Consider the following 13,763-nt stretch of genomic DNA (forward strand, 5'->3'; position numbering starts at 1 on the left):
AGGTCATCGTTTTACCTAGCACAGGCAGGAAACCTGGCTAATTAATGTATTTCCAACTATAGCAAAACAAAAGCCGACACATACACACACTAATGTTAATTTTATTGCAGAAACTCAGCCTATGGCTGAGGCATAGTTAACACATTATTGGAATTCCGTAGGTTATAAATACCCCTCTTTTCCCCAACACACTCAAATATTTTTAAAGATATAAAGGTCATTCTTTAAAACATCTCTGTGATGTTGGTGTTGTGACTTGCATATTTCCCCCTTCAGTAAAGCTGGATGATGTAGAAATACTTTGAACAATTACAAATGCTGAGAGTTAGTGTCAACATTGCATAATTTGAGCAATTTGCCCTTTGAAAGGTCCTGTTGAATTATGCTTGTAAAAATCCTACTGCTGTATTAAATGGAGAACTGGAGAATGTTTATTCAAGCTAGAGGGCTGAGTTTATTCAAGCTAAAGGGCTGAGTTACACTGTATCTTAAACTAAGAGCAGATACTGCCACCTAGATACATTCTGTTGCTTTATTTAACTAGATGTTGGCTTCCCTTACTTTTTGAAAAATGGCAACAACAGACAATAGTGGCTTGATACAATAAAAATACAATGAATGATAAAGGGTCACTTTAAAAATCCATATAAATGTAATTTTCTTGGGAAAAAAAGACATTTGCGTTTTGCCAAATAGTGATGATTAAACCTTTATTCAATTTTTTAAATGCAGAAGACAAATTACTATCAGAAACAGGAGGAGAAAACTTTATAAAACATTTATAATCCTGAAGTTTATAAAGAGGTAGATGCAGAAGTGATATTAGTAAGACTTGTAACTTTCCTGATAATTTCTTCCTGAGTTTGGGAAGAGGAAGAGATTGTTTAATGCTCTGAAATGATAACACAAACAGGTTTTGGTTTAATAAGTAAAATAAGATCACTTAAACAATTTTTTAAAAAGAGCATTACGTTACAATCTGTTCTGATACACCTCCTAGCAAACAAAGCAAACTAACTTTCCCTTCCTTTTATTCCTAATAGCAAAATGAATGTTGCCCCTTTTTTGGCTCTAGATTGGAATCCAAAATCAGTAATGTATTCCAGGACCATTCATTTATCAGGTTCAGAGAGGTTTTTTATCATCTTTGGACTCTAGGTTTTCTTCAAATCTCAATTTGTTTTCCTCTGTTACTCCTAGAATGGCTTCAATGTCATCAATGGCGGTCTGTAAATGAACAGTAAAAATAATACTTGTTACTTAAAGACCTCTTTCAAGTCTTGCACCCAGGCCCTCAAACATTAGCTCCTTTTTGGAGTTCAGTGTGGTTTAGACCAGTTCTGCTTAAAGTGTGTTCCACTAGCCAATACCCATCTACAGATTGTTGATTATCAGTCTTAATGAAAGGGTAAAAAAAATTGAGGGTAAGAACTTGGAAAGCTTTATAGAAATTTTTATGTCTATTAAATCTAATAATGAAAAAATGGACTTCTATTTTATGTCTTCAATTTTTTCATTTCATTTTTCTAGTAATTCATTTTTTATTGTATTTTACAAAAGTATTGATGCATGATAAGTCAGAAAAAACAAAACAAACAGGTCCTTCACTGCAGATAATTTGAGATGCACTGGTCTAGTCACTCTAGAATGAGGGCTAGTTGGCTGATGGGAGGATTTATTTCCATTGGTTTTTGGGAGAAAAATTGGCACCTTTCCATTTTATTCTAGTTAGTTATTTTTTATTGAGGTAGAATTCACATACCATAAAAGTTACCCTTTTAAAGTATATAATTCAGTGGTTTTTAGTATATTCATAAGCAGCCATCACTACTGTGTTGTTCCAGAACATTTTCATCACCCCAAGTAGAAACTCTATACCCATTAGCTGCCACTTCCCATTTTCCACCTCTCCTAGCTCCTGGCAACCTCTAATCTATTTTCTGTCTCTATGGTTTTGCCTACTCTGGACATTTCATGTAAATGGAATCATACAATCTGTGGCCTTTGTGTTTTAGCATAATGTTTTCAAGGTTCATCCATGTTGTAGCATGGATCAGAACTTAATTTCCTTTTTATGGCTGAATAATATTTCGTTGTATCTATTATCTATTTTTACTTTGGTTGCTTGCACTTGAGGTATTATATCTAAGAAACCATTGCTAACCACAAGGTCATGAAGATTTACACCTATGTATTCCAATGTATGAAATATTATTCATTTAATATAATGGAATTCACCCATTTATTAGTTGATGGGAATTTGAGCTGTTTCTACTTTTTGGCTGTTATGAGTAATGCTTATATGAACATTAATATACAAGTTTTTATATGAACATATATTTTCAATACTCTTGGGTATATAACTAGGTGTGGAATTGCTGAGTCTTTTTTTTTTTTTTTTTTTGGTGACGCTGCATGGTGGCTTGTGGGATCTTAGTTCCCCAACCAGGGATTGAACCAGGGCCCTCGGCAGTGAAAGCATGGAGTCCTAACCACTGGACCACCAGGGAATTCCCTATGTGGTAATTTTATGTTTAACTTAAAAAAATTTTATTTTATTTATTTATTTTCCTTATTTTTTTTGGCTGCATTGGGTCTTAGTTGTGGCACACAGGATCTTTGTTGAGGCATGAGGGATCTTTTCGTTAAGGTGCATGGTCTGCTCGGGTTTCTCTCTAGTTGCGGCGTGCGGGCTTCTCTCTAGTTGAGGTGTGCGGGTTTTCTCTCTCTAGTTGTGGCGTGTGGGCTCTGTAGTTTGCGGCACGTGGCCTTTCTCATTGAAGCACTAGAGCTCAGTAGTTGTGGCATGCGGGCTTAGTTGCCCCACGGGCATGTGGGATCTTAGTTCCCTGACCAGGGATCGAACCCACGTACCCTGTATTGGAAGATGGATTCTTTACCATTGGACCACCAGGGAAATCCCTATTGTTTAACTTTTTGAGGAAATATGAAATTATACATGGCCGTGACACCATTTTACATTCCTGTCAGCAATATATGAGGGCTCCAGTTTCACCATATCCTTGTCAAGCTTGTTATTGTCTGTCTTTTTGATTCTAGCCATCTTAAGTGTGAAATGGTATCTTGCTGTTTTGATTTGCATTTCCCTAATAACTAATGATGTTGAGCATTTCTTCATGTGATTATTGTGTATTTGCATATCTTCTTTGAAAACTGTCTGTTCAAGTCCTTTGTTCACTTTTTAATTGGGTTATTTGTCTTTCTGTTGTTGAATTGTAAGTGTACTTTATATACCGTGGACACTAGAGACTTATCAGATTTATGATTTACAAATGTTTTCTCCCATTCTGTAAGTTGTCTTTTCACTTTCCTGAGTGTCCTTTGGTTCACACAGAAGTATTCAATTTTGATGGAATCCAACTTACTATTTTTACATTGGTTGATTGCACTTAACATATCATATCTAAGAAGCCATTGCTAACCACAAGGTTATGAAGATTTATACCTGTTTTCTTCTAAGAGTTTAATAGTTTTAGTTCTTACATTTAAGTCTTTGATCCAGTTTTATGTTATTTTTGTATATGCTGTGGAGTAGAGAGGTACAACTTCATTCATTTGTATGTGGATATCCATTTGTCCCAGCACCATTTGTCAAAAAGTCTATTCTTTTCTCATTGAATGGGCTTGGCACTTGTAAAAGTGAAGTTTTGTTTCTGGACTCTCAATTCTATTCCATTGATCTATATAATCTATATATCTATTCTTATGACAGTACCACACAGTCTTTTTTTTTTAATTAATTTTTATTTTTTTGGCTGCATTGGGTCTTCGTTGCTGCGCACGGGCTTTTCTGTAGTTGCGGTGAGTGGGGGCTTCTCTTGTTGCAGAGCACGGGCTCTAGGCATGTGGGCTTCAGCAGTTGTAGCACACGGGCTCAGTAGTTGTGGCTCACAGGCTCTAGAGCACAGGCTCAGTAGTTGTGGCGCACAGGCTTAGTTGCTCCGTGGCATGTGGGATCTTCCCGGACCAGGGATTGAACCCATGTCCCCTGCATTGGCAGATGGATTCTTAACCACTGCACCACCAGGGAAGTCCCCATACAGTCTTGATTACTGTAGCTTTGTAGTAAGTTTTTAAAATTGAGAGGCCCTCTAACTTTGTTCTTCTTTTTCAAAATTATTTTGACTATTCTGGATCTCTCGCATTTCCACATGAATTCTAGGATTATCTTGTCAATTTCTGCAAGAAAGCCAGCTGGGATTTTGATAGGAATTGCAATGAATCTGTGGATCAATTTGGAGAGAACTATCATTTTAGCAATGCTAAGTCTTCTATTCCATAAACCATAGAATGTCTTTCCACTTATTTAGGTCTCCTTTTTTTTATGCTGTTTTGTAGTTTTCAGTGGACAGGTCTTGTACTTCTTCTGCTAAACTTATTTCTAAGTATTTTATTTTTTTGATTTAAAAAAAAATTGATTTAAAATTATTTTTGGATTGTTCATTGCTAATGTATAGAGATACAATTGATTTTTGTTTATTGATGTTGGTTCTTACAACCTTGCTGAATTTGTTTATTAGCTCTAATAGATTGTTTCTGGGTTCTTTAGGATTTCTATATATAAGATCATGTCATCTGTGAATAGAGATAATTTTATTTCTTTCCAGTCTGGGCACATTTTATTTCTTTTTCTTGCCTAACTGCCCTAGCTAGAACCTCCAGTACAATGATGAATAGAAGTGGTGAGAGCAAACATCCTTGTCTTGCTCCTGATCTTAGGGGGAAAGTTTTCAGTCTTGCGCCATTAACTATGACGTTAGCTGTGGGTTTTTCCTAGATGCCCTTATCAGGTTGAGGAAGTTACCTTTATTCCTAGTTTGTTTGAGTGTTTTTATCAAGAAAAGGTGTTAGATTTTGTTAAATGCTTTTTCTGCATCACCTTCCATTTTTATTTGGCCTTTACTTTGCTGGTAAATCCTTGTTTACAAACTGAAAATTCTTATTCGACTGTCGTTAGGAGGGTAGACAGAAAATACTACCCAAAATGAATCTAGTCCACTTTTCACGTTTTTAAAAAAATTATTCCTATTTTGTTGAGATTTAAAGTTTTTACCTTTAGACCTTCTAACAAGAGTAAAAAATGTCAAGATAGCAATTTTATTTATATGACATAAGAAGGCTAGAAACCATGAGATATTTAAAAGCTACTTAAGAACATCTGACTTTTGATGATTTTTAAAGTCAGACAAAGGGCAGAGAAATAGCCTTTATTTTGTCAACAGTACTTGGCTCTGCCAACCTCAAGTCCAAGCTCAGAGTCTACTAAGTATGCATGGTTTGGGGGATAAACCATCTGCTTTAGTCTGCCCAGGCTGCTATAACAAAATGTCATAGACAGAGTGGCTTAAACAACAAAAAATTATATCTCACATTTCTGGAGGCTGGGAAGTTCGAGGTCAAGGCTAGCTGATTCAGTTCCTTGTGGGAGCTGTCTTCCTGGCTTGTGGACAGCCATCTTTTTGCTGTATCCTCATATGGTCAGGAGAGAGAGACAGAGAGAGGGGGACAGAGAGAGAGAGAAACAGACAGAGAGAGAGACAGAGACAGAGACAGAGAGAACGAGCGCAAGCTCTCTGGTCTCTTTTGAGGGCATTAATCCCATCATGAGGATTCCACCATTATGACCTCATTTAGACATAATAACTTCCCAGTGTCCCCATCTTCATGTATCATCACATTGGGGATGAAGGGTTCAACGCGTGAACTTTTGGGAGGACACAATTCAGTCCACAGCACCATCTGATTCTGACTATTAGCTGTATTTGGACAGATAACCGATCACATGCATATAGGCTCAGAATTTTGCACATCACAGTAACAGATGAAATGATGCTAGCTGGCAGGAACTTAGAATATAAATGATGAGCATAGATCCTTTAGGACCAGTGAAAGTTGATGCAACACATAAAATCACATTGAAGAGCAAAGCATTATTATCATTATTACTGTTACTAGAGGGACCAGGCCCTAGCTCAAGGAAAAAAAGTATTCAAAATTTTTATTTTTATCAAGCTTTTGTTGGGCTTTCCATTTAAGAGAAAAATCACATGTGGTTTTCTTTCTTTCTTCCTTTCTTTCTTCTTCCTTCTTCCTTCCTTCCTTCCTTCCTTCCCTGCTTCTTTCCTTCTTTTTTTTTTTTTTTGGCCACTCGGGATAGATCCCCAACCAGGGATCAAACCCCGATCAGGGATCAAACCCTCGCCGCCTGCAGTGGAAGCGTGGGGTCATAACCACTGGACCACCACGGAAGTCCCCGCACATGGTTTCTGATGAGTCCCTTGACTTACTTGACCCGTTCAGACACGATGAAGGCTCAGACTGGGAACCAGATGCAGACTCTGGTGAGCAATACCAAGTGTTCATCTCTGTTCAGCTGGTATTTTTAAAACTTTCGGTGTAGATCTTGCTCCTGTTTTCTAGAGTTTCGAGACTTCTGGTCAATTACACATGACTGGATTTCCTGAACCAACATCTTTAAGGGACGTTTGGAAGCTTCAAAAGGTTAGCGATGAAAAACACCTGTCCCACTTTGGCAAAATGGGGTGGAGCAGATGGCTTATGTATATGGTGAGGTTTTCCTCTTCTCTCTACACACATGGTCCTTCCTGGCATCTCAGAACTTCTCTGGCCCTAGAAATTTGGGCTTCCCAGGAATCCTTAGCCAGACATTGTATTATCTGAAATATAGGTAGATTATATTCAGGGTTTTTGGTTGTGACAGTTTCTGTTTTGGCTCCATTGTGACACTTCACCTTCAACATCAAAAAGCCCTGTTGTCTTGTAAGCTTACGTTTGGAAATTGCAGTAAGTTAAAACAAGTCTACTATATTTCAAAGAAAAAGTTTCAAACTATTAAATTTGACTAATGGGTTCAGTGGGAACCTTACAATATTGACCCTGCACGTTGTAAAATATGTACTGCTTACAATGAAAAAAAAATGGTTTAGCACTTGTTTACAATGCAGCATGAGGTATTTTCAGCCCTTGTATAGAAATTAACCAGGATCGTTAGTTAATTAACACCTCACCTTAAAATTGGTCTCGCCTTGCATATTAGGTGCTGATATTTCTTGATGGATGATGAAGAGATTGCGAGCAAAGGTCATGAGGACCCCCTGGAGATCCTCACCGATTGTTCTGTTAATGATATCCAAACAAATGAGTTTACCAACGATTCCCCTCACATGCTTAAAAACAATCACCCTCTCATTTGTGCCTGTCTGGTGATGGAATTTAATGAGTATTTTCAATCTCACAAGGTGGCAATCTTCAGGGAGATATGAAAGATGAGGCTCCATTTTAACTTGTCAACAAAAAGGATTTGTGTAATAAATATTTTTTATTAATCAACTTAGCAGAATGTAGGAATAGGTTCAGTCATTCCTAGCAAAAGGCTACCACTGAGCTAGGACACTAGTATTAGCTCATTTTAAAAACTGTTAGTTTAAGAGAATTGTTGCTGAGTAAAATTCATGCCTAACAATTTACTTGCCTACAGAGACATTTGCACCTCAGTATTCTGGAGACTTTCATCTAGAGTTTGTTTTCTATTTTATGTATACAAGTGATTCCTGCTACTTATGAATGCACCCCATTTATGTGCAGAGGAGAATGTGCCCCATTCATGAACAGCTGTCTTTATAAAGCTGAACATACATTTAAAGAAGATTTCAGAGACAACTTGCAAACCATCCTGTAGAATTAAACTATGGTCAGTGAACATTCCCAAACAACTAGGTCATTGTTAAGTTTTAACTTGGAAACAAAACTCCAGGGTATTTTTCTAGCTATTTTTCAAACTTTTTTAAAAATCAAAGTTAAAAACAGATTAAATGAATGGATTAGTTTTTTAAAATCATTCTATCCTGAGGGGGTGAACCTAAAGAGCAAGCTGCCTCTTAAGGCAGCTGCAAAGAACTTTGGGATTACTTCTTTTCCCAGTTGTTAACTGTAAAATACATCATCTTAGAGTCTAAGGCTTAGACACTTGTGGAATGGCTTCCTTCCAGCCTGATTGGGCTTTCCCTTGGGTTAGGATGGGAGTAGATAGCTTCCCAGGCTCCAAGACAGAAGACCAGAGCTCTATGTCCTGCCACTGACTATGTGACTTCGGGGAAGTTACTTAAACTCTCTGGGTCTTCATTTCTTTTTCTCTGAAATGAAGGAATTGGACTAGATAAGTACTTCCAAACTTTTTGAGTTAGATTCCTAAAATCCAAGGACCACCTACCCTTACCCCTTATAGCTACTGAACATTAGTATCTCTTCTTTTAATAGAAAAAACAATAGCCAAAGGCAACTTTAGAGTCATTAATTTTTAACAGTGGTTTTTATTTTATTGCCACAGGGTCAGTATGTATTAGACCCTGGGTGCTTCTCCAAACAAATTCCTGGGCCCCGTCCAGATCAAGAAAGTCAGAATCTTTGACTGTGCAGTTTCACCAAGTATAGTTTCATCAAGTCCCCCAAGGTGATTCTTACATATACTAAAGATTGAGACCCATACTTTAAAAAAATTGTGTGTGTGTGTGTGATGCTGGGTCCACAAATGGATTCAAGCCCCTTGCGCCACCCCTCCTCAGCCTCCTCCGGTCCATGGTTCCCAGGCTGGGAATCAAGAAACTAAATGGACTCTAAGTCCCGTTCCCTATTAATAATTCATTTCTAGAATTTCCTTCATTTTTCCCTTGAAATTTCTACTCAAATGCCACTATTTCCAGAAATATGCCAGTACAAATGGAGTCAGTATGAAGTTATCCCAGTAAAGCCAAGCCACAAAATTCTGGTCTGTAGGGTCATCCCCTCTTGGAGCCCTCACCTGATGTGACCTGACTGCAATAAAGCCAAACAAAGCCCAGCCAACTCATGAAAAGCCTCTCCTTGATCCTCCAGAGAAAATCAAGCAACACAAAGAAAAGTTTATAGTTGCTCATCTTTTCTTCTTCAATATTCTGTAGATATTAAAAGGAAGAAAAATATAAGACAGAAACAGTTTCCCAATAAGTCAGGATGACTTAAAGGTACCAAATAACCATATTCCAAGATATGAATAAGACACAATTCAAGGTTGTGGCTCTAAAGTTCTGAGTCCTAGATGAGGAGACAACTTTGCTTGTTCTCCAGAATAATCTGGAGAGAAATCTGCAGGAAACAGGGAAGCACAGAGAAGCCTCCTGAGTGGTGCAATAGGACTCTTCTCAGCATAAATATTTCTTGAGGAGATTGCATCAGGGCCGGAACTGAATCTGAAGAGGGACGACAGACCCTGCCTTTTTGGGGAACATTTTGCCAAGTCACCAGAGCATTTTTCTAAGCATTCCAGAATGAAAACTACCCTTCTGCAATCGGGACATCTGAGCTGGTTCCTCATCAGTCATATTTGCTGTGCCTTGTAGGTGTATGTGTTTGAGTGTAATATGTTGTTAAAACTAGCCCCTTACCCATCAATTTTGGATAATTAATCAATTATACTTATGAACTCCTACTGACACATCTAAAGTCAATTTATGAAATACTTAAAGATCTAAATAAAACAAGATAGACAACCAATAAATCAGCATGCTGATTAAAATGCATGAGAAGCATCATTCTTGTTAGTTGTTATAGTCTATTTTCTTAGCTTATTACATCTCATAGACACACTTCATACTCACAACATTCCCAACTTGTCTCTCTTCAGGTGTTCATATAATATAAAGATAGTTCCTTGTCTGTCCTATAAAATTTGAATGGGAAGAAAAGAAATAGCATATTATGTTGGAAACAAAGTAAAGAAAACATACTACACTAAGACCAATAAGGCTGATTTGAACTGAAATCTAGAGCTAATTGCAAATACTGTGAGAAGCACATTTGGAAAGGATGTCTCCAGAATATGGAATAGATATGTTCTAGGACAGTGTTTTTGGTAAAATTGAGGTTATAATTTATTTATAACATTGTGTAAGTTTAAGGTGTACATGTTATTTTATATATTTATTTATTGTGATATGATTACCACTGTAGCTTTAGCTAAGACCTCTGTCTCATCACATACTTATCATTTTATTTTTGTGGTGAGAACATTTAAGATCTAGTCTCATATTAATTTTGAAGTATATAATGTAATATTGTTGATTATAGTCACTATGCTGTTCATTAGATCCCCAGAAACTATTCATCTTCTAACTGCAAGTTTGTACCCTTTGACCAACATCTTCCCAATCCCTCACCCACCCCGGGCCCTGGTAACCACCGTTCTACTCTCTGTTTCTATGAGTTTGACTTTTTTAGATTCCACATATAAGTGATATCATACAATTTTTTGTCTTTGTCTGGCTTATCTCACTTAGCATAATGCAGTCAAGTTCCATCTATGTTGTCACAAATGGCATGATTTCCTTCTTTCTCATGGCTGAGTAATATTCCATTCTGCATATATACACTGCATCTTTTTTATTGATATATAGTTGATGTACAATATTATATGTTTCAGGTGTACAACATAGTGAGTCACAATTTTTAAAGGTTATACTCCATTTATAGTTATTATAAAATATTGGCTATATTCCCTATACTGTACAATACATCCTTGTAGCTTATTTATTTTATATATAGTAGTTTGTACTTCTTAATCCCCTACTCCTGTCTTGTCACTCCTGCCTTCCCTCTTCCCACTCGTAACCACTAGTTTGTTCTCTGTATCTGTGAGTCTGTTTCTTTCTTCTTGTATTAACTAGTTTGTTGTATTTTTTAGATTCCACATATAAGTAATAACAAACAGTATTTGTCTTTCTCTGTCTGACTTATTTCACTAAGCATAATACCTCTACGTGCATCCATGTTGTTGCAAATGGCAAAATTTCATTCTTTTTTATGGCCAAGTTATATTCCATTATACATACATACCACATCTTCTTTATCCATTCACCTGTTGATGAACACTTAGGTTGCTTCCATATCTTGGCAATTATAAATAATGCTGCTGTGAACATTGGGGTGCATGTATCTTTTTGAATTAGTGTTTTTGTTTTCTTTGGATATATACCCAGGAGTGGGATTGCTGGATCATATGGTAGTTCCATTTTTAGTTTTTTGAGAAACCTCCATACTGTTTTCCACAGTGGCTGCACCAATTTATATTCCTACCAACAGTGTACGAGGGTTCTCTTTTCTCCATATCCTCACCAACATTTGTTATTTGTGCTCTTTTTGATGATAGCCATTCTGATAGTTGTGAGGTAATATCTCATTGTTGTTTTGATTTGCATTTCTCTGATGACTAATGATGTTGAACATCTTGTCATGAGCTTGTTGGCCGTCTATATGTCTTCTTTGGAAAAATGTCTCTTTGGGTCTTCTGCCCAATTTTTAATCAGGTTTCTTTTTTTTTAATGATGAATTATATGAGCTGTTTATATATTTTGGATGTTAACCCGTTATTGGTCATATCATTTGCAAATATTTTCTCCCACTCAGTAGGTGGTCTTTTTGTTTTGTCAATGGTTTCCTTTGCTGTGTAAAAGCTTTTAAGTTTAAATAAGTCCCATTCATTTGTTTTTGCTTTTGTTTTCTTTGGGAATCTGCCTTTTAGCTCACTTCCTGGGTGATTCTCACACACATCAAAATTTGAAAACCACTGTTCTAAGAGCAATGGGTAAAAAAATATAGGGAAGCAGTTTGTTGTGTGGAAAATAATTTGTACTTCAAAGGAAAACTACGTTCTGTCTATATCACACCTTGATTCTATGGGAGATATTTTACAACTCTGTAAGTTGTAGGTGACTGAGAGACAAGCAAATTCTGTCCGGTCTGGTAGAGGTTCAACTGATTTTCCTCTCCTGCTCTCCTTGTGGAAAAACCAGTTTTGCTTCCATTTGCATATTCATTTCAGTAGTGATGATCTATAAAGTTGTCTGGTTTTTTGGATTCTTTTTTGTCCTGGTTATAACATCTGCTTAATTCTTCTCTCTTAAATAAATCTTTATCATGTGTTTAGTTTTATATCTGTATGAGAGGCATGATTTTATCCTTTTTTGAAAACTATCTTTTAACAGTTCTTCTCCAAATAAATAAACGTTAACACTGGAGTTGTCCAATAGTGGAAATGGTGAAGCTGTGAACTCCTCATCACTGGAAGTACAGAAAAGGAAACTACATTTTGGAGATTTGGTAAAAGATACCACATGCCAGAATTACAACTGCCCGTTGACTCCCCATTTTATCAGGAAATCTGGGCATTAGGACAGACATTGGGCTAGAAATGTGGTCAATGCTGGCTGCACATTAGAATCATCTGAGTGCTTTAAAAATTTAATGCCTGGGCCCTACCTCCAGAAATACTGATTTAATTGGTCTGGAGTGGGTCCTGGGTACAGTGCCAGGCTAAGCCATATTGGAGTCTAAGGCAAAGGGAAAACATCAGTATATGTTTATTTAAAATATTGATATTTTGTTCATCATGGATTTCTTGCATTAATTTTGATTTTTAACATATTGAATTACAATATTATTTATCTTTATTACTGAGGTGCTTTGGGTAAGTGCCTCACTTGCCTCACACTAATCCCAGCCCTGCCTGAGCATCTGTACTTTTTAAATCTCCTCACTCACGCCATTCTAATGGGCCGCCAGGGCTGAGAGCTATTGACTAGTTGATCTTGTCTTGCATCCTTTACTGAGCTGTCCAATATGGTAGGCACTAGCTACATGGGGCTACTGAGAACTTGAAATATTAATAATCGAAACTGAGTTGTGCTGTAGCTTTTAAAGACTTAGTACATAAATGTAAAGTATCTTATTAATTTTTATACTGATTACATGTTGAAGTGATAATATTTGTTTTCTTTTTGGGGAGCATCCTTTTCTTGGCACTAATTTCTGAGTCAATCAGGTTATGCTGCAGTCATTAAAAAAACAAACAATTCTTAGTTTGTGTAACAAAAAAGTTGGTTCTTGCTCATACTCCATTTCCCACATGGGTCGGCGTGGATCTCTGGTCCCTGTAGGTACACTCAGGGCTGAAGGAGGCTCCAGCTCAGTGTTCTTCCAGGATTTCCAAGGCAGGAAACAGGCTATGGCGACTCATAGAGTGGCTCTTAAAGGTATAAAAAGGACATATATCATTCTGTTCATATTTCACTGGCCAAAACAAGTTACATGGCCACGCCTGACTTCAGGGAGAGGGTGGAGGAAGTACAATTCTGTTATGTGCCTGGAAGGAGGAGAATCAGAACATTTTGAACAGCCTTAATGATTGCCACCACGGCAATCCCTTGGCCCGAGGAAGTGATTGCTGGTGGTTGTGGAGCTATTTAGGATCATGGCACACTGCCTATGTATGTGCGAGACCAGCCCTGCCACACTGTCGCAGGCAGTAAACATGACACTTTTCTCCATATGGCTTTCATTACAAGTTCATTTCATTAGGAAATCAGTGGGGGTATTTTGTAGCATTACAGAAATACCAGGAATGAGACCCACCGAGTTGGTTACAAACTCAGCAATGCGTCCTTCCAATATTCAGCAAGGAAAATAAACTCAAAGGGTGATCTCATTTCCCTCTTTTACCCCTAAGATTTTGGACAAGAAACATCATGTGAAATTCTATGATGATAATGGGAAGAAAAACATAATGTTGAGAATAAGGACTTTGAGGATTCTTCTTTTGGTAGCAATGACACTGATGTATTGTTAACGTTGCTTCTTTTTCTGGAAAGAGCCACCCACATTAAATTTGACCAAGAGTGGAAGCAGGTGGCATA

General features: G+C 37.2%; 1 protein-coding gene across 7 annotated transcripts in view; it reads right to left on the bottom strand.

Moving 5' to 3' along the window:
- Nucleotides 1-1,125: 1,125 nt before the first annotated feature.
- Nucleotides 1,126-13,763, bottom strand: part of IQCH (IQ motif containing H) — a 210,553-nt gene continuing 197,915 nt past the window's right edge. For 5 of the 7 annotated variants that reach the window (XM_028166528.2, XM_028166537.2, XM_028166534.2 and 2 more), the window contains 3 exons: nt 9,675-9,736; nt 7,050-7,158; nt 1,126-1,227 (listed from right to left, as the gene is read on the bottom strand). In XM_028166528.2, coding sequence (XP_028022329.1) covers nt 1,126-1,227; nt 7,050-7,158; nt 9,675-9,736 — 273 coding nt within the window. Of the gene's footprint in view, nt 1,228-7,049; nt 7,159-9,674; nt 9,737-13,763 lie in introns of those variants that run through there. The other 2 variants (XM_028166538.2, XM_028166539.1) reach the window with 1 other exon arrangement.

Source organism: Balaenoptera acutorostrata, chromosome 3 (assembly GCF_949987535.1).
Source record: "Balaenoptera acutorostrata chromosome 3, mBalAcu1.1, whole genome shotgun sequence".
NCBI lineage: Eukaryota > Metazoa > Chordata > Mammalia > Artiodactyla > Balaenopteridae > Balaenoptera > Balaenoptera acutorostrata.